The sequence below is a fragment of the Molothrus aeneus genome, chromosome 3, assembly GCF_037042795.1.
Source record: "Molothrus aeneus isolate 106 chromosome 3, BPBGC_Maene_1.0, whole genome shotgun sequence".
Taxonomy (NCBI): domain Eukaryota; kingdom Metazoa; phylum Chordata; class Aves; order Passeriformes; family Icteridae; genus Molothrus; species Molothrus aeneus.
Genome location: NC_089648.1, coordinates 26842420 through 26864777, shown reverse-complemented (window position 1 = coordinate 26864777; position 22358 = coordinate 26842420). Strand labels below are relative to the sequence as shown.

At 36.4% G+C, this 22358-nt stretch overlaps 1 protein-coding gene across 1 annotated transcript in view; it reads left to right on the top strand.

The window, feature by feature from the left end:
* The window catches only part of BABAM2 (BRISC and BRCA1 A complex member 2), a 161130-nt gene that overhangs the window by 9469 nt on the left and 129303 nt on the right, over positions 1-22358 (top strand). The window contains exon 3 of the mRNA XM_066547872.1: positions 11331-11407. Coding sequence (XP_066403969.1) covers positions 11331-11407 — 77 coding nt within the window. The remainder of the gene's footprint in view (positions 1-11330; positions 11408-22358) is intronic.

Here is a 22358-nt window from a genome sequence, read left to right as displayed (position 1 = left end):
GAGTAGCTTCCTCTTGCTTGGCCTTGAAGAAGGTAAATGTGGTGTTTATCACTATTTTCATTTAATAAAAATGAGAAGAAACTATTTGATACAACTGTTTCTTTTCTGTGTAAAGAGAGCATCACATGATGTAGCGCCAATAGTGTGCCAACTGCTGTTGGAAAGGTGTACCTTAACAAGGTGTTTAAATTGTGGTTTTGCTATCCATATGTTGGGAATTCGGTGAATGTTTCTTGAAAATGGGGCTTGTGTTAGTGTAGGTCCATGCCCAGGTCTTTCTGTTGTAACAGACGTCTCTTACATCTTTGCATTGTGCATCACTACAGGAGAAAAAATTCCTAAGACTTTATTTTTTGTTATAAAGACTGCTAAAATCTAATAATTGTTATCCAGTCCAATTTCTTCACTTCCAAATCCTTGCATTTGTTTTATGTGAACTGATCTCTAGCATGCCATGTGTCTTGGATGCATATTGCATTTCACCAGAAGCTGAGAACAGCTCACTTTTCTTTTTTTCTCTTCTCATTAGTAGAGAAGAATACTTTCCTGGATAGGTGGTCAGTACATTCCTCCAGTCTTACATGTGCAGTTATTTCTTGTATGCCTAATTCTCACATATGCATGCATGTATACATGGCATAGCATTAAAAAGCTAATGTACACTTGGGATGAATATGAAGCACAATATTACAAATTTTTGTTTTAGCCTTTTTGTTGCAGACATTGTCTGATGAGATTAGGGGCTCTAAAAAGCATAGGACATGATCAGAGGCTTTATCCTGACAGACCAGTATGCAACAGTGTTGAAGATCAATCTCTAGCAGTATGCAAAATAAAAAGGAATCATGAAATGTAATAATTAATTATTTTTAATCTGTTTCTTGATATACGATCTTAGGTATTTACCTGGCCTTGCACTGCCCAGTGTAGACATTCTTTGAAGCAGCTATTCTCTAACTGAAAATGAGAATTTCAAAAGAATACTTAGAGCTGTATGTGTAAATTAACAGAGTTCAGTTTGCTCAGTTTGATATCTTTATTGAAGATACTAAGTTCAGTCCGTGAGGTACCCCTCCTAACTAATCCATAAAAAAGTAGAAGTCAATAAAAGGGAACATGCTTATTTTATCTTTCCTGAGAGAAGGGAATTTGTGTCTGAGGCAAACCACTCCACAGTGTAGGCCACAGGTTCTTTTCTCTGTAATCTGTGGTACATGACTGAAAGAATAAAATTAGACCACTAGGACTGAATATTTTTTATTATTGTACAGTTAAAGAATCACAATGATAAAACTGAGTTAATTAGGGCAAATTGCAGAATTTCATTATGGGAAAGAGACAAAAAAAAAGCCCTCTAAACTTACATTGCCCAAAAAACCCAATCCCAGATTCCTGTGCGTCACTGTATGCATCACTGAAATAATATCTTTAGACCAAATATATGACATAGTAATGGCTGTTCTGTTTTGAATGGTCACTTCTTTTTTCACCAGAAAAACCTGATTAGATTGGTCTTGTTTATAGTTAGGGCTACAAGTAACCTTTCAAAATGTCCCCCAGTTTAATTATTTCTTTCTCTATCTTCTACTTCTTCCTCCAGAATGTTGGTTTCAGTCTCTTCAGTAAAAGTTGGTAGGTTTTTCATGCATTTCAGCCATTGATTTTTTTTTTTTTTTTGGGTGGTGGTCATGAGTAATGCATTATTTCATGTTCTTTGTTAAGCATTCTTCTATACTGAGAATTTTTTTAATTAATAGATGGTGATTATCTGTCCTGTTTTCCAGGCTGCCTTAAGTGTTAGTCATAAGCCTTAACTTAAACCCTACGAGAGTGATATGGTTTCAGGCCAACTGCAAACAGGCAATGAAGACACTTAGAAGGAATAATTTCCTCAGAGATTTCTAATGGTGTAGTGTCTTCCGTGTACATGACTTCCATTGTTTTAGTTTTGACCTGTTGTGCATAGGCAAAATTCAGTTTTATTAGATAGATGCAGGAAGGGGGAGAACTTAGGGATGTAGGAGAGGTGCTGGAAGTGGCATAAAGACTGGTCAAGGCATCTGTGGTGGGCTGGGGACTCAGACTTACAAGAACTTAGGGTAGACTGGACCCTCTTTTCACTGGGATCTAAAGGTGACTGTGCTTATAAATAGTCTTGTCATTGCTGGAGGTCCTCCATGGTTTTCTGTGCCTGTGAGGCTGATAAGAGATGAGCCAAGCCTAGCTTCTGCTGTGATGGTGGGAGAAAACAGGAGCTGGACAGTGAGGGCAAGGACAACCATTTGCAGGGAAGAAGAGGATTTTTTTGGCTGTCATCAAGAGAAATGTACATGGAACTCCTTTCTTTAGGTATAGTTAGATGGGACCATGGGGAGAGTGATGCTGAATCTTATGCTTTATGGTGTCATCTCGAAAATAATATTAGCACTGCTGAGGTGGCAGTGAACTGTGAGAATTAATGTGAGAATGAGAAGTTAGAGAAAGTAAAGGTGAGCTGAGGGGTTCTAGAGTGAGACTTCTAGATAAAATGTAACATGCAGTGATGTGGGCCTTGCTTTCTGCAGGTGCAGTTACACGGGATGGTCTGTTGTAAATTTACCTGTGAATTTCCTTTGCCTTTTGATCTTTTTAGTCTACTATATTTCTTTATTGTTGTAATTGATCTAAAATAATGCTAGAAATAGGAGAACTACTGATATTTTTATTCAGGTGTTATCTTTTCATAGATTTTGTGCTGTGTCTCCAGTCTTGTAATATTTTATATAAATATACTTAATCTGAAGTTGCCCATTTGAATATGTGTGTGACTGCAAACTATGGATTTATGTTCTAAATGCGGTGATCCTTGCTTGACCTAACTTTCATATTCAAAGAACTGAATTCATTGTTGTATTAACATAAATTTCTCCTGAGAGTCTGTAAATTAGGAAATCAATTAATATAGGCATCTGTGACCAAAAAGTTCTAAAACTCTGCAATTAGAAGAAAACTTTGAAAGGGAAATGGAGAAGACATATGATCACTGGATCCCACCTAATATCCATAAATCATAGAACGGTTTGGATTGGAAGGGACCTTGAAGATCCCTGCCTATCCTGGGCAGTGATGTGACCCATTTATTGTTTATTTCGTTTGTTAGAGGGGGAAAATAAACATGGGCTATGATTTTAGTTCGTGAGGTTTTTCCCTGATACTAATTCACTGCATTTTTCAATAAAATGAAATAAATTACTTAGAAAATGGATAGGGAGTCTTTATGGCAACTACAGCCAATATTGAGAGCAATGCTATGTGGCTTATTAAAGCTGATGTTTATAATAGCTCAGCTTTTGTGATGTGCTGTCTGAGTATGCTTTTTCTGTGAACACTGAAAGGATATGAAACTCCAGGTGGTTGACAGTAATTTCATACTTGGTGAAGAATGGTTCTCTTTTATAGTAAGCTAAAAGTAAAATTGTTCCCTCTCTGATTCTATTTTTCTTTCTCCAGAAATGGAGTTCACTTTAGTGAACAGTAGAAATAAAACATGTGACACGTTATTAGGTTGTAGCTCATTGCAAAATAATAGATAATTGAATGGCAGCTGTGAAAATCTGAAACATGATTTGAATCTGTCAGGAGGGGAGGGAGATGAAGTAAATCCAAAGGATGCATCTGCCACTCCCTCATACTCTTCACTAAAAATTTGCTTATGAGTTCCAAGAATTTGGGGTACAGCTGGTCTTCCAGTATAATGAAAGAGTGCCTTTTCCTTGTGTGAACATGTGACAGTTTATGGTAGTGGAAATTCACTAGTTTATTTACCTAAACATACTATACTAGAGTGTATGTTATTAGTGTTGTTCCATCGCAATTGTCTTTATTTCTGTTCAATTTTTGATCATTCCCTCATTAAAATTTCCATTTTCTGTTTCTATTTCATTCTTTTGAGGCGTGTGTGTGCCATGTGTAGTCTTTAAAAAGAATTACATGCAATTACCAGAGTATAAAAGATCTTGCTTACAAAAGAAATCAGTTTGATTATCAACGTTTCTAAAGCATGTTTATAAAATATGTTTTGTTGAAAACTTTGTCAAAGCTTAATTATTTTTCTTAATTAGTATCATCATTAGCTCCCTGAGACCCAGTAATAATGATCTCCCACCCTAAACTACAGAGATTTTATGAATGGAAAGTTCTGAGATAGTTTCAGAGCTTTTCTTTCAAGTCCTCTTGCAAGTACAGTAGATGTGGTACTTCACATTTCTTTTTTGTGATAGCACCTTCCAACCTGTCCTGCTATGGTGGCTGGAAAAGAGCTGTTCTAAACCAGCTTTACTAGGCTAAATAAACAGGGAGTTTGGTACTAAAAAAATCCCAGAATCATGAAATCATGAGAAGCTTGTGTGTTTTAATTTAATATAGAAGTTCTCTGAGAGGATTTCAATATATATATATATATATATGTGTGTGTGTGTGTGTGTGTGTGTTTCCTCTGTTTCCCTCAGAGAGACTGAGCTGGACATCTCCCTCCAGCAGAGACAACCATGTTTTGGTGACTGCAGAACTGCTGCCACAAGACTCAGGCAGCTCTGAAGGAGATTTATAGTTCTAGAAGTCCCAGAGCTCTCCCCACCTGCAACATCTGCTTTGGCAAACCCTCACTCATATTAAGAAAATCTATGTTTTCTGTTAATATACAAGTGCTGTATTTGTTTTACTAAGATAGGCATAAGAACCTTTTATATAATGTTTCTAGTGAAAGCTGGCAGCTGAATTGATTTTAAATAGTTATTTGATATTTATTAAAATACCTTTTAAAAATACAAATCTTCTATAGGTGCAGAAGGGAAGTGAGTGGTTGTTTTTCTGGTATATATGATCTGCCTCCCATCCCACTGCTCTCTAAAAGTTCCAGTTAGAGCAATGAAGTTCTTACAAGAAAGTGTAAACGTATGTAAAGGAAAATCAGCATTTACAGTAGATGAAGGTTTTATTGAAGATATCGTTGACATAACTGGAGACGCTTTGGAATTTCCCAGATGATAATTGTGGCTTTAAATGTTGTTGCAATTACAGACTATCACCTATGCTATCAGGATTCAAAAACAGCATCATAATCTTTATTGCAATGCCAGAAGTAGTCTTTGTCTAGAGTTTAATTTTATACTAAGTTTGAAGAAACTGGATAGGGTACAAATGAGTTTTCTGAAAACAGTGGGTTTATCTCCTGGGAATTTTTTTGAATAATTAACAGTTGACTTTCGCATTTTAATATTTTAATTAAGAGATGCATTTAAGTAGTGATTTAATGTAACTATGTTTTAATTTCCCAAAAGTAATGCTGTGAGTCTTTTAAGAGCAAGTCCCTCTCTCTCTAGTATGCGTAATACATATGTCTATATATGAAGGGAAACTGAAGGTGGAAGTTGGTTGACTAGCCCATCTCTCCCATTTCAAATTTTGCCTGGTTGACATAATTTTATTGGATCTGTTTGTCTTCAGGAGCAGCTGATTAATACTCTAAATACTGTGTAAGAGCCTGTAAAGCTTTGTGCAATGCTGCAGGGAGCTACCACCTGATACAAGGTTTGGGCATCAGCATCAATGCTCTAAAATGTGATTTTCACCATTTTTCTGTTTCCTGATCTTGCAGAAAACCTGTCACCTGCTGGCCTTCCTTTTATTCACCTCCATCCTCCACACACTTTAATTATTCTTAATGCCTCTGTACATGGCATACCCATCTGTTGTGAGTTCTGCAATTAAGTCTTAATTAAATGAGATTAAATACTGTGTCTTCAAGGAACATTGGAGCAGATTTCCATCTACAAAAACTGGAGGAAATAAAAATCTGAAGTCATTGACAAAGGCTGTTCTACTAGATTTGAACGTTGAGGTGCTTTTCTTAAAAAACGCCACAAAAGGGTGGAATTTTGTGTTTGCTGTCTTTTATTGGTAACAAGCAATCTGTCTTTGCCTCTGAACTGCATTTGAGTCTTGCTGGCAAAACCTTCAGCCTCTGGAACTTTGATTGAACTGTGTCTCGTCGTTCCTAAAATAATATTCATTCTTAGCCTCTTGTATTATGAAAGTAACTTGACCTCCTTTTCCCATAACAGTATCTTTATAGAACATGTATAGAAACAGTTGGAAGCATATTGTAGGTATGGTGGGAGGGGTTGGGAATACAGCCAGTGGTTAGAACTGACCTTGTGGTGTTGCTTATTATTTGTATGTGTGTGTGTTGGTTTTTAGCTGTGTTCTCCATTGAGGTGTTTCTAACAAAATGTGAAGCTTTTTTGGCTTTTACACCAAGAGTCTGGTGAACAAAAACCAGTTGTTTGTTTTCCAGTGAAGTACTGGTCCTCAAGAACAGTGAGTGTAGCAACCTAAACATCATGAGATTAAGGAAGCTTTTGCATCTCTGACTATTCAGGTTAGGCAGTGGCAATATTAAGTTCCTGAAATTATGGAGGCTAAAATTCTTAGTCTAATTTAACTTTGCTATTGTACAGTAAAATTCACTGATGATTTGTCTTCTGATAGTAAAGGCAGTAAAGCTGTGTGATCTATGAAGGAAGAATGACTAAATGCATTGCATACTTCTTAATCAGTAAAAATGATAGTCATCAGATAAATCTTACGTGACTATTTGGGCTTACACCTAGACCACAAATTAAAAAAAGAAGAAATAAAAAGAAGATTACTCATTTTCCTGTAGAGCTATTGGACTTCTGTTGGCAGTTCTGAATGTTTGCTATAGTTTTGTATGGTTCTAAGCAGGAGATTTTAGGAGTGATGTAAAAAACAAGCCTCTGACTGGAATTTTGGGATATAAATTGGTGGTTTGGAGAGAGTTCTTGATGGGTTTGGGTTTTTGTGGTTTTTTTAAAAAGTCTTTGGATAGAATAGCCATCCATCTCCTGACTTTCATGATTAAGGTGATAAACACTTGTGCTATTGTTTCGTTGCAATCCCTTCAGTTGTCACAGAACGTAATTTTGGATAAGAACTTGCCAGAGTCCAAATAATTTAAAAATGCTTCTCTTGTGAGTGCTTTCAAGTGATGGTTTTAGAAAACTAGTTGATAGGAAGATGGTTTTGAAATCTAGGGTTATCAGAGTGGTTTCAATCCTGTAAAATATCAAAAAGGGTGGGGGATATAGCTTAAAGAGAAGTTGTGTCAATTCAACAAAATAGTCAATCACAAATATACTGGTGTAAGAGGAAACCTTGCTGTTAAACTCAAGTAGAACTGCATTCTTAAAGGCTTTTAGGATACTCTGATCCATTTAGGAGAAAAATGCATTGTACTATACTGTTATTATATACTGAGGCCTTATTCCGAGCAGCAAAACTGAGTGACTTTCCTGGTTTGTATGGTTATTATTCTTGTTCTTTTGTTTTTATAATCTTTTTTATTTCCTTCTGTGTCTGGTAAAGAATTCGGAACACTTATAACTAAGCATCTGCTGCTGACAGTGACTTTGAATAAGAACGGGTTTAGTTTACGTGTGTTGTATTAACTGTGAAAGAAACCTTTTCCCAATAATCACAGACAATCTGTAAGGTGCATCAATGAAGGAATGTTTACTTGTCTCTACTTGGAATAATTACTTCATAAGGATGTAATGTATCTCAGTTTGAGTTTAATCTGCTGTATCTGCTCAAGGAACTTAGCTAAAATTTGCTGTGAAAGGGAACAAGCTGTATTCAGCTGTAGTTGCTGCATACTCAGTTCCATCTACCAATTTCCAACCATAAGACTCAGCACAGCCCTTTGAATAGGGCAATATGATTTTAAGCAATACACTTCACAATATTCCTTGGTTCCAGAAACTTTTCAAGTTGATGATTCTTTGATTTTTTAGTAGGGAAACCATTGTGGGACATCTTATGGAATAGCATTAATCATCTTATGAAGACTAAGGTGTATCACTGCTCTGAGCATCAGAGCATTCATTCCTGCTTCAGTGGCTTTCTTACGTAAAATATTAATATTACTTAGATAAATAAATGCAAACCAGTGTAATATTGTTCCATGAATAAAGAGGGAGATAGCACACCCATATATGATGAGATAGAGCCAGCTTATGACATTAATTTTCAACACTAGGTATTATTGTTCTATATGTTCATTCCCTCTAAAGAAAAGACAACAAATAATCTTCAAAATACCTAGTTACAAGTCATTCATTTTCAAATATTTACTTTTGTGTGGACCACATTAAGGAAAAGGATCACATTTCCAAAAACCAAAAGTCTTATATTTTGGAGAAGACAGAGGTCATGTTTCAGGGTCAGACATGTATCTAATTGTAAGAGGTTCTGTGTGTTAAGGAAATTCAAGCAGGAGATAAATGTCCATAGTCAGGCCATTACTTGGGGCTTTCTGTTGAAATGAGGTCACACATAGACTCCTACATGTACCAAAGTTTTGGTTTGCCTTAGGAGTTTTGTTCTTTTGCTGTTTATTCTAAAAAGAAACTGCCTCTTTTCAAATGGATGTATATAATATTTCTGCTTGGTTGCTTAGCCTATTGCAGTTATTGAAGTCCCTTGTGCAGCCCAGCCAGAGCAATCTGGGGGGAAAAAATGTTAATACTGTCACTTTCTATCATTTCTAGACCAATAAAATTAAAAACATCTCTAGTACAGTATAATAATGTAGGAAAAGCACTTAGAATTGCTTTTAGGGACATTTACCATTAAATAAAGCTTTTATTTTACTATTAAAGAATATTATACTTTCGTAAGTATTTCCAAATGGCCCATTGTGCTAAAAGAATAGATTGTAGGGTATTTGCAGGATCAGAAATTTTTGTGTCTGTTGAAAAGCTAACAACAGTGTAATTTTGATGGTATTTGAGAAATGTCTCAGACTGTGACCTCTGATACTTGGAAAGAAATTTTCATTAAATATTAAATGATGTTGCAGAGATATTTTAGAACTTGAAAAGGGTTTTTTATGGTGCACCTTTTTTTTTTTTTTTTGGTATGCTTCCTAGAATTGGCCTAATACCAGTTGTAAGCCATAGAAATTATTTGGAAGTAGCTAATAATGTCAGTATAGCTGTTAAATTCATCCACGGCCATTAAAATGCCCTAACAGTGGGCACTCCCATTTTGCTGTTCTCACCTATTAAAAAAGTGCATCTTGGAAAAGAATTACATTTTCTTGTTTCTGTTGTACTAGAAATCCAATATTTTGTATTCTTAAGTTGATTTTATTCCCAATGAGGCTGGTGATGCTCACTTTTTGTCAATAAGCCCTACCTAGATGAAATTTAAAGATAAATAGTACAACCATTAAATCAAAACATATTTCAGCTTTGGTCCTTTTGTCTAACATGCTGTATTCCCTTTCACATTTGCATCATCAGCAGGTTTCACAAAGCAGCATTTCTTTTCCATCATCAGTCTTTAAATAAAATGTGAAGTATTATTCCAGCAGAAGAAAACCAAGTCAGGTCATTCTTCCTGGATGAAGCAAGATGTAAACTAATCCTTTTTTGAAACTTGCTTTCCATTCAAGTCTGCACATACCTGATAGTAGATAATTTATATCTAAAATTTCGTCTTTCTAGATTGCTTCTCATGATACTCTTACAAGATGTTGCAAAAACCTTTCTAAGGCAAAGACAGGACAAGATAGATGTGTTTCTTCCTTTTGATTTGAAAGGACAGTTATCTAATTTCTGTAGTGATACTGAAAAAATATGGTGTATTCTTGCTGAATCAATGTAGGCTGTTAACTGCATGTGGCTCTTAATTGTATCTGCCTTAGATTCTAGCTGCACATAAGTGGTCTGCTTATGTTTTCTAGTATTTTTGTGGAAGCTCCATTTAAGTGAATTGATCTGTAGTTTCATAGTTGCTTCTTTTTGAGGAAGCTACATGCAGGCATGAATTTGACTGAAGTAAGTGTAGCTCACTGAATAGAAACAGTCTGAAGTTAGTGCATGTGGTTTCTGTAACTTGCAAGTGGAAAGAGGGAAAGAGACTGTAGAGCCAGGACATGAGAGAAATGGCTCTCTGAACTGTTTTGAGTATGTGAGTAAGGATTAAGATTGTTCCATTTGCCCTGATGCCTCTTGTGCAGTGGGAGAGATAGAGCTGCAAGAGTTATAATGTTTTTTTTCTGACAAGGTCGGATGAGAATTTTTGACAATTTCCTGGCCTACCCACCTTACTGCTTTTGGCTGTGTGTATAGCCCAATAAATGTGGGTTTTGTTTCAATATGTTGTCAGTGGTGTGTATTAGAGCTCTACCAGTGATCTGATATGTAAGTTTAGTCAAGTTATTTTACCTTTGTCTACCCTTATCACTCACTATTTTTCCTAGAGTTGACCAGTATGGCTTTGATTTTTATGTGGCTGGTAACAATTGTGCTGGGGTTATGAACAATTCTCAGTAATGTTAGGCTGGCAAGAAGAGTCAGGGCTCTCAAGATCCCTAAAAACAGAAAGCAATGAACTTCTAAGGGCTTCCAGTGTTTTTTCTCCTGGTACTCATCATATGCCCAGCAGCCCACAGCAGAGAGACCATTCCTGCCAGTGAAACAATGTATGTCCCTGTTTCTTCTTTTGCAGCTGAGATTTTGAGATTTTTTTTTTTGTGAATTTTGGTCTATGACTTAGAGGCTATGAAGAAGTTGATCATCTCTGACCTAAGCACTAAACAGTTTTCCTGTGACTTTTCTATTAATGAAGTGCTCGCTTACCACCATGAGGCCCAGCTGCTTTTCCAGTGCTCCAGATAAACAGGAGAGTCCAAAAAGATAACATGCTCAGTTATTATAGCCTCAGGTAGCTGATTCTGCAACTTGCCCTCTTGAAGGCTACTGTGAGACTTTTCCTCAAGGGAAAACTTTAATGTTATGATAGGTAAAAAATTAATAAATGTTAGTGGTTTAAAATTAGGATTGATCCCAGTTATATGGGTGACAGGGATAGGGAGCAGGTAAGCATGTTACTGTGACATACAGAGTTGTGACTTGCAAAATTGTATGCAAAGTAGAGAACTTGATGGGTTTGACTGACTAATTGAGAGGATTTTGATTATACATTCCAACCAGAGCATTTTTGCATGTATGTTTTCTTTTTAAAATGGGAGAGAGTTGACACAAATCCTAACATTTCTTATGCTATGGTGAGAACTGCTGATCAAAAGAGAATGGGCCTCCTGCTTCTTTCCCACTTTTTCTTCTTTCTCAGAATCATAAGGATGAGTATTTCTAGTAGTCACAATATCTTTGCTATTAATCATTTGTATCCTGTAGAATAATGTGTTTGCTACCATCTGTAACTGCTTAGCACATTCTTTCTTCTCTTATCTTCATTTTTAGTTGTACATCCTTGACCCCTGGACCCAGCTGTGATCGTTTTAAACTACATATCCCTTATGCAGGAGAAACACTCAAATGTAAGTTAAAAAATCTTGCAGCTTCATCTTGGTTTTTCTTTCAGTGTTCCATGTCCCACTAATTTTCCAGTGTGTCTGTCTAACTTTGTGAGTATTGAGATACATGTCTTTGTTGTTTTCTCTTAAAGCTTCAGTTCCAAGAACACGCAAGCATCAGGAACATGCAATATTTAAGATAAGTTTAAAGGCTTCTGTGGGACTACAGTTTTGAAAAATGAGTTCTAAAAGCCAAAAGTCACAACCTGGTATTTCTAATAAAATGTTACGACTAAGATAATCTCATGACCATTTTTAGATTCATTTATAAGTTGTATATGTTTTGTGTTGTTTCTTTGTGTCTCTTTTAGGAATAATTCTTTATTGAGCTCCAATAAAAGATGTTAGTCTGCTATTTTATTAGGTATCTTTAAACAATGACTGGTATAATTGACCAGATCAGAGAAATGTGAATTTGATTTCTCTGATTTAGTGGCATTGTTAAATCATCTTTATGCTTAGGGAACCTGTAGACAACTAGTTCATTTGCCCACTCTTAGTGTGTGTTCTGTTTGTCTTAGTTTGTGCTTTTTTTCCAAGGTTTAAAATAAAATTTACTTTTGTATATTTTTAGAAAGTAACATTTTCTAAACACTTGAACTGCTGAAAAATGGTTGTGTTGTTTTTATCTCTTACAACTAAAAAATGAGAGAAGATGAAGAATTTCAGATAAAGTAAAATTCAAGCCTTGGCATTTATAGTTTTAGGACAACTCTGGTAAAGCCATGCCTAGAGTACTATGTCCAGTTTCTGGTCTATCTGTTACCAGAGCAACATGGACATACGTAGGGGGATAGAATATAAGAAAATAAAGACAGTGTAGAAAGTAATCTTACTCCTAAGGAGTTGCAGCTAGGCCAATTATCAAAGATTAGGAACAGGCCTGACTTTAACAGGCCTCAGCTGTAACCAGTGAGAAGTAGAGTCTATAAAAGAGTGGGGTGGCTGGTTGAGAAGGGAACTGGAGTTGATTGGCTGCTTTGTGAAGAAAGAGTCAGTGCTCTGAGGAGCTGCCCATGAGAAACACTGAGAAGCTATGAAAGTTTTGTGATAAGGAGACAACAGTATGCAGCCCCTGCAATGAGATGGCAACAGACATACAGCAAAAGACTACTACTACTACTACTACAGCATAATGACTACAGCAAAAGACTACAAAGATGATCGAGAACTGGAGGATTTGTTGTATGAGGAGAGGCCAATATAGCTGGGGCTTCTTAAGAAAAGAAGGCTCAGGGCAAATCTCACCAATGTTTATAAATACCTGATGGGGATAAATGAAGAAGAAGCCTGGCTCTTTTCAGTGGTGGTCACTGAAGGGAAATGGTCACAAAGTGAAATGTAGAAAATTCCATTCAAACACAATAAAAACTCTTTTGCAAGGGTGGTCAAAAAGTAGAACGGATTGTGCACAGAGCTTGTGTAGTGTCTGTATCTCTGTCTTTGGGGCAGTACAGAACCCAGCTGGGCATGATCCTGAAGAATCTTGTTTGCCCTGCTCTGAGCTGAGGGATTAGACTAGGCAGTCTCCAGTGGTGCTGTCCAGCCCTAGCTATCCTGTGAGTCTGTGAAAGTATGCTGTCTGGAGGAGCAGGTACTTGGTGTGAACAGAAATGGTAAGCATTTAAAACACTGCTTTGGTAATATCCATTTAGACTGCCATACACATGCTGTAGCTTCCAAGGCATTTAATGTATTAAGAATTTTATTGTATTCCTTCTGTAGCTTTTTTTCTTTGGTTGTTTTTTTTACAATATGTCATGCACTGAAAGTCCTTATCCTTTATGAACGGAAACCAACACAATTAAGCTCCTTATGCTCTAGAAGTACATTAAAGCCTCCATTTGGCACCTGTAAGGAAAGTTGTCTTTCCTATAAGTTGATCTGGAAGCTTAGGTGTTCAAGAGGGGAGCCAGGCTCATGTATCAGCCTACTATAGCTGTTTTGACTTTCCTAAATATATGGAATTATGGCTCAAGAGGATTACCAATTATTTTTTCTCACTGAATAAAATTGGAAGATTTAAGTCCTAGCTAATAATTATTTTAAGACAAAAGAAGTGGTTCTGCATTCAGAAGTCTTTTGAGTAGTAGCTGTATTGTATGAAGCCAGCTGCCCTCCCAGGTAGAACTTTCATTTTAAAAATTGTTAAAATGTGTAGTAAACTTAAACTGTTGAGTCTTGATGTGTTCTGCAATGTGTAGTAGATTCCACTTGAGTCTTGTTTGATGACCGTGAGCAAGTCAAAATATGTTTCACTGAATGGCATGCTTTATAGAGTGGCATCATGTTCTGTGGGACCATCGTATCTTATACAGGGCCATGTTTGTATGTTCTGAGAGATGTAAGTCTTATTTCAAGTAAAGGCTGAAGCTGTTCCTGATTCATAAAGGAAAATGGATAGACTAAAATGCCCATATGCAAGTGCACGTACATAAAGACTAAATTCATATATTAAATGACTGTAGTCCAGTTAAAGTACCTAGAAATATGATTATGGAATATGCATTAAGTTAAATTTCAGTATCAAGAAATCTGAGGTTTTTTTCTCCAGTGTTCTTATATTTTTTATATCATATACACAATTAAACAAAAAACCTAGAAAGCATGTTATGTATTTTAACGAAGACAACTGAAAATGCTGTAAATAAGTGAATCTTTTTCAGAGGTGTCTAATAATAGCTGTGAATTCAAGAAATAATAATCCTCCACATTTCAGTGTTACATGTCTGAAAATGCTGTGAATCATTAAGTCTCACAGCCTGTGGAATAAATAGTGATGTGAGCAGATTCAAGAAAGCTTTAATAATTTTGTGTTTAGATCTGTAACGATGGCAGGGGAAGACAGCCATAGTGTGCAAACAGAGATGTTTAGATATTTTATTGTAGGCTGTTGCTAGATATGTTATCTTTCAAGGGCAGCATATTTCTGCAAAGGAAAAATTGCGAAATGTGCCAGGATAAAAAGATTGGCTGAACGCATTCAGGATCTCCAGTGTATGGGCTCAGATGTGGTACCAAATAGAGGCTGAAGTGTGTAGTTCCTTTGTGGTTTGTCTTACATCCTCTTTGCAACAGATTAGGTCTTTGCATATCATCAATCATAACCGCTGCCACTGCACAGGCACTCTTGTAGCAATGCCAGTGTCTTGGAAACTGTTGGTGTGCAGCTTTAGGGAAGTGTAACTGCACACTGCAGTCTTGTTTTTCAGAAGACCAGAAAGTTCACAGCTTCTCAAAAAAGAAGGTGTACTTGCGGGCCAGGCTAACTACCTGTAGTGTAAAATAATTGTTTTGTAAACTTTGGTAGGAGCAAACATGTTGCAACTTCAGAGTGGCTTGTTGGATTTTTTTAAGATGTCACATTCTCCTTACTTTTGCATGTATGAAGAGCTGCTGGAGTGTTACACTGAAGAGTTACTCAGCTCCAGCTAGGGACCTTGGAGATACCCACAATTTTATACTGGAGAAAATACTATGCCAGTGTTCAAGATAAACTAGTTTGTCATACTAAGTGTCTTCCATTGCACTTCAAGTCATGCTTTCAGGGAGGCACTTTTATTTTCTTCTGTAAGGGAAATAATTTTGTTTATTTGTTTTCATAGTGGGAATATTTAGAAAACTTGAGCTTAGTTTTCCTTGACCGTCAGTTGAAATCTGAGATGGCCATATTGTTTTTATTAGTTCATCCAGTACTCAGTGTTGTTGCATGAAACTCGAGAGTTCTTAATTGGAGTTTTAATTTCAGAAAGACTGTCTGGAGTACCCTGTAAGAGATTGAATCGGTGTTTCTAGAACAAAACTTACTTTGTGTAGTGTGCAGAGGTATCCTTTATTGCTAACTGGACTGCAGTATCTGCTTAGAAAAGTTCAGTATCCTTTTTGATGAAGTATTTGTGTATTTTGAAGTGAAGTGTTCCATAACTCTTGCAGATATTTCAGTCTTAGTTGATAAAACATCAATGCAGATATTAGCAGAAATTGTCAGAATAAGCAGTTATAAGCTGCAATAGCCTTTATAATTGAAACACACCATTTAGAATCAAATTATGATTTTTTTTTGCAGAAATCCTTGGAGTATCTTGGGTTTGGCTTTTCTTTTCCACTCGAGCTTTCGTTGCTGTTTGCTAGGGCATCTGACCTTTTTTTTTGCTTTTGCTCTTCACATTTTCTTTTTCAGGCACTGATGCCTCCTTCCCTCTCTAACCTTGAGTGCTGTCATCTGGAATTTCACAGTGATTAAACAATGAGTTGCCCTTGCAATGCTACTGTTCTCTGTGGCCTCTTGAACTCTAGTATTTTCATTTTCTGTCTGATTTTCACTGTTTTTATGTGAGTGGATTATGGCTCTGGGTTCTACTGCCACCATATTGGTTTCCTTGATCCTGAAGAATGTTTCTTTTGTCTCATTTGAAGCTTAGTTTTTAATTTTTTGCTTCTGATTTTTGTTTTTTGGATTATTACTCTTTTTGGTTATGGGCCTTAAAGGAGGAAATCAGTCTTGATGCCTAACCAGTCTAAGAATATTGCTCATAATACGTGGTACCGAATTTTGGCTTTTTTTATTCCTGTGATGGAACTCTTTCAGTAATTTCATCCAGTCTTCTTGTGGATTTCTATTTTAAGGAAGTAATTAAGAACAAACAAAAAGATAAGTGTAGAGAACAGCCCGACCTCCTTATTGCCCCTTTAAAGGCTGCTTTGCCAAGTAATTTGCTAAACACTTGTTTATTGTGCCAATAAACAATTGTAAAAATGAATTTTGAAGTTATGTAAGATCTAAGATTCTCATAAGTATGTTGCTGCAATGCATGTGTTAGTGTTTTTTGCACCATTAGGTTATTTTACACAGGCTGTATTTTGGTGGAGGCTCTTACAAGAAGGACTTCCTGGTTGCTGTAATTCAGATTATACTTACTTAGGTGTTATCCTTACCTGTGTGATAAATGTCTTTTTTTAGGGTCATGCAGTTTACCAAAGATTTTTCCAGGCGATATGTTTTCTGAAGTTTGGCTGAATATTGCTTTATGTGGCAGGAGTAATAAATCTTTTTCTCTCAGTAACCTGTTTGTTAACTAATAACTGTACCGAATGAGAGCATCAAGAGAGAGTCTAATCTTATACTTATTTCTTCTTTGAATACAGAGTTTACAACAGTATTTCCCCCTTTAAAATAATCACTTTCCTCTTACTTGGGTTCTTTGTTCACTTTTTCTTATGTTCTAGACTTCTCTTGAGCAAGTAAATTACAGAAGATTTTGCAATTGTAAGTCCTAGTGTATTTCTTCATCAAGAGAAGTGATCTTAGAAGTATCTCTGTACTAGTGTGGACTTAGAGAAGATTAAAACATTTTATGTTAGGCCTCCACTGTGGTATTGCCATAATGCCTTGCTACCTTGCTCTTTCCTCCGTTTTTTACCTGTTTGGGCTGCACATACTGGAGATGGTCTCAGGTCCATTTGTTTGAATCTATTTATACTTTGCCTTCACCTTTCCTTTTCTCACCTACCCAGTGTTTCTGTTTTAATTTCTTCAGTGTTGCCTGGCTTTAATTTCTACCAGTATCGTATCCCATCTTGAATTATCTGTTGTTCTCATCTTTGTCCACTTCAATTCTAGTACTAAGGTTTCTGAGAAAGCAGTTGCCCAGCTGCAGAACTGCAAGTTACTGAGATTGTCTTGATACCTTCTTGCTCAGCTTGGGGTCCAGTTTATTTAATGATATTCTATTTTTACAGTTTTTCCCACTTTACAAAAGAACAGACTTTCTGTAGTCTTACAGCTCTTTTTTTTTTCTCCTACAGCAACATTTGTCAGTTGAAGTTAAAGAAAAAAATGACCCACACCTGCACCCCTTTGTCCAAGAATGAAAATAACATCCTGCAAATTCATCATATATATACATATATATATATATATATATATTTCTTCTGTTGGAAAAGTGGGACTTGATTCACTAACCTAACTAGAGGTGTCTTAATTCTGAGGTTCCCAAGAATACTTTGCTTGGCCTTTTCAGCTTCTGACCCATAGGGCACTGATCTCTCTGAAAACCGTGTACTATAGCTGTAAACGTGCCCTGAGGCATCTCAAATGAGACTAAACGACTTGGTTTAATCAGCTGCACCAAGTTCATGGAGACTTGGTCTTCCACAGCCTTGCATGCAGTGGAGTAGCTAATATTTCTTCTGGAGTGTCACCGAGGTGCTGAGAAATTGGTTTGTTTTTTTTCCAATGCAATCAAATAATTTTTTTTTTTTTACAAATTGTCCCTCTGTTATGAGATGGTTATGAGTCTTTAAGCCGACTTTTCTGCCTTTCCTTTTCTGATATCTTGATTTGCACATCACATCAGAAATTAAGCTCAAAAACACCCTTTATTTGAGAGCAGAATAGCCTGTCAGCAGCAGTACCACAGCAAAGTACAATTACTTATGTATCTTTTTTCAGTAGTAGTAGTTTTGTATTTAACAAGTTTTATTGTAATTTCAGGAACTAATCTTTCTTGCCAACCAATTAGAAAAGGGTTCTATAGGTATTATAGTACTGTTTTTGACTTAAAGCCTGCAGAACAAATTCTTTAGCATGGAATCCAGTGACAAGGATTTCCAGGCAGGTCTGCATTTAGTTAATTTAAATCCTTTCATACTGCTGACTGCACTGACTTAGTGTCTTGGTTGTAGTGAGTGACTGATTACTTTTGTATTTGTAAAGACAATCAAAACTGGCTGGTTTAGGTAAGAATTTGTTTATAGAAGAGACTGATCAGTGGTTCTTGTCTACAGTTTGCATGGCTACTGGAAGAGACAGGTTGAATTTTGAATTGATGAATAATATAATTCTACTGGTTTTTCCTTTTTAATACTCAACAAGTGCACTTTCTGTATTTTCCCAGAACTGATTGTGCACATATTTTGGTCTCTTGCTTCAGCAGTTGCCTTATTATCTGTGAATGCATTTTGTGATCAAGTTGCATTTGCATTTCTTAAAAGCCAAATGGGTTGATCTCTTTCATAGCAAATTCCATTCAAATTGATCTTATTCTAGGTTGCAGTGGCCACACATGTTTATTCTACATACTTAGTGCTGACTTAGAAATTCTTGGTGTCAGAAGAAACTGAAGCATACAGAAATGTTTTCAGAAGTAGAGTTTGAGAAGTTAACTGGTGGACTGCTTCCTAATTTTGCTGCTGTTGGTTAAAGTGGGATGTTAATGCTGTGGCACTCCTAGCATAACATTTTTCAGTACTACAAATTTATAGTATAAAAAAGAATAAAAATACCCCAAAAATGAAGTTACCAGGAGAGGAAGAACTGGATAGGCCAGTGGAAAGCGATTGTAGGGATTTTAGAAATTTTTCCTTTTCTTGCTGAGATAGACCTGTCTTACTTGTAGTCAGTTCTTATTCCTCTGTTAGATTTGCTTATGCATTTTGTAGATGAGAAAAGAGCAGAGCATGTGAGTTTTAAAAGAAATTATAGATTTAAGTGTTAATATTCCTATCTTTTTGTCTGTGGGGAACAAATTAACTTTTCTTTTGAAGTTCTGTGAAGTAAAACATTTCAACATTTAATGCTGCTTGCCTGAGGAAGAGAAAGGAATATTTTTGGATAATTGGAAATATAATTCCATCAAAGTAATTTTTGGCTGGTATATCTACAACAATGAGGAGTGTGAAGGTTTTGCTTGCCTTGCTCTTACACTGGAGTAGTTGTGGTCAGTAGTACTGTGGAGCACCACACAGCTGGCCTTCCATCAAGGGAAAGGACAAACAGAGTTGAAACATAGGTAAAACTAGAAAGTTATGCTGGAGATGCAAGGAAAAGGGTATTTGTGTCATCTGGGTGAGAAGAGCAGAGAATGTAGGACTGTATTGATTTTTCATTGTTTTTTTTTTCCTCCAAGGTTAGAATGGTAAATGTTCACAAAGTCTTAAGCACGGTAATTTTGCAAATTACTTTATTGGTTAAAAGTGTTACTTTTATTTACCTCAGTTATATTTGAAGAGGGTAAGCCACAGATAATATCATGTAAGCGTTAAATATAGTACTTGTTATAAAAATGGCTATTTCTAGTAGGTCAAGACAAACTGTTAACTTGTGATTCAAAACATTTAGCACCTTATATTTTGTAAGCTTACTGCAGAGGCTAGTGTTAATATTTATGTGAAGTAAAACCAGATTTGCGTTGGCTGTTGTGATTGTTTAAATACCTTTTATTGGAGTGTAATGAAGCATGTTTTAGTTACACATCACAGCCCTGCCAAGCAAACTGATAACTAAAACTGCAGTTTCTCTGGGTTTTGATATTTAACAAGAACAAAACTCAGCTTTAGCATGGAGCCTCTTAATCTGTAGTCTGATTTGTTACTGTGTGTTTTTGTTGCTGTAACTTAGGAAAATAGCTCATAGCTGCAAATAGGGCAAACACCTTCATTGGTGCCTAAGCCTTTTAGGGTCAAAGGTGTTACCTTTTCTGTTCTAGTATGTAAATTGAGCAAGATATAAGTGAGACGGTGTGGAAGGGGAAAGCACAGAACTGAAAAGTTGGAGAGACTGGGGGTGATGTATACGGATGTCTGATATGGTTAAAAAAAAGGTTCTTTTTTGTTTTAGGAAATAGTTGAACATCTTTGGATTCATGGCAGAAGTGAGACTTAATACAATAAGATTTGACAGAGGGAATGGGTTTTTTTCATTTTTAAATATGTTAAAAATTTGTTCTAAGGTCAAATCTTTAATAGTAAGATGCTGTCTTTAACTTCCAGAATGAAAGCCAATGATGATAGAAAATCACTGCTCTTTTCTAACTGTTAACGTTTAAGTGGAAACAACATTTTGTTCTGTACTTCTTTGTCTCTATTAAATTGTCAGCCAGCCTCTGTGAGGTTAGATTGTAGCAGAATAAATTAAGGTTTACATTTGGCTAAAAACTTATGGTACTGTAGGAAGGAGGGCATTAAGGATACATTTCTGTTTAGTAAGAAAATAAGAGCAATGGCATCATTTTTTGTTTCCATAGGGTTGTACAATATTTTGAGTGTGGTCTCACCAATAGTGTTTTGTGAATGTATAATTAACAGGCACTGAACTACTAGTTTTATTTATTTTGAAGCCTGGAGAACCTATGTAGCTATATAAAATGTGGCCTTTTGGAAACTGAATACGCTATAGGAAAAATAATCTTAATACACGTATTGGCATTAATATTGATATATTTGGTCTCAACATGACTTTTATTGAAAGGACTTGGGAATTTGGATTTGAGTCATGTTTACCCTAGACAAGTAGAAACAATTTTAGCAATTATAAATAATTATGTGTAACAGAAAATCAAATATCACAATGTTAATTTTTACTGTGGATTCTCTCCATTCTACCTGAATAGTTCCTTGGTGTCAGTAGGTCATGAACACTTCTAAAATGCAAATATCTGTATAGTTGGTCATTCACTGTGGATAGGGACTCATAATGCTGCTCATATTTAGTGGAAGAAGGTGTCTGACAGAAGGTCTAAAGAACAAATATGAGTATGTGAGATAGGTAATAGATTGGTTTGTCCAGCTGCAATGTGATGTACCTGACCTTGGTGTGACCACACATCGCAGCTGACCCCCCAGAAGAGGGTCCCATGTCCAAATGTCCCTGATTCCCCAGCATGAATCATTGCCTGGCATGACCTGAAGCCCAGATTGTTAAAGTTTACCACTTAGCATGTTAAAAGTAATGCCAGCTTTTATTTACTGTTACATTGAGTACTGTGTATAATGGTGTTCTGGGAGCTGCTGTGAGTTCACTCTGTGAAAACAAAGAGTTTGTGCTTACTTGAACCTCCAAGTGGCACCTACTGCCACAGCTTTGCTGAGGTTCACCCCTTACTGTGCAGCTCGTAGAGGTGGATGTGGTTTATTGCCAATCTCACTACTCAAGCAGAGTCTTGAAGCTGCCTCATGATGTAGGGTTCTGTAATAGTTTTTCGCTTCTCAAGTATGGAGGTGTAACATCAAAAATACGCTGTTATTTTGATCCTTCTTTTAGTCTAAGCAGCTTTTTTTAGTATGTGTGTAGCAGGAGTGCAACTCTTAAGTGAGCTGAGCAGTAGCTATATCTTATCTACTCTGTTTCACCAGCTCTGTTAGAGGAGGAATGCAGAGAATGAAAAGCATGCAGCTAGCACCTGCAGGATGAAAAGTGTGTGCTAAATGAGTTACTTAGCATCAAGTAGGAGCATGGCAGCAGCACAGGTGCAGTCCTTTCCTTTGGAGTAGCATTGGACTGCCTAAGTCATGGGCCAGGCTTTATCATTGTGCTGTTTTCTGAGTTACTCATAACTCATATACATGCCCCTTTCAAAACACAGGAAAAGAATCTGCTAAGGTGAATCTCCTTCAGTACATAACCTCAAGTTCATTGCTCTTTATGTAGAATTTGATGAAGTTGTTGAAAGGAGCCATGCACGACATTTTAATTGCAGTAAATATCAAGAAAAGCGTTGTGTCATGATGGTGTAGGAACTACCCAACCTAGTAAACATCAACTTTTTTGAATTCTTCAGTGCTGTATATTATGGTTTAGGCTAATCTACCAATTATTTTTTCTTACTTAATATAGATGCATTTCCTGTTGCAATTTCATGCCTTTTCCTCCAGGACTGGTGCACATTTCGTTCTTTTAAATGAAATGAAAGGTTTTATTTTTATTTTGAGTGTGTTGGGAATTTTAACTGGCAAACCTCTGCTATTTTCTGCACCCCATACTTACACGTGCTCCTGACAGCTGTGAAAGGAGGGTGGGAGTGCGGACAGGAGAAACCCACACTGTGCTCTACTCGTCGCATGATCAGTGACTTTCTGATTTGAAGCCATACTGTAGAGAACACCTACCCCAGACTGGCTAGTGGCTTCTTGCTCATGA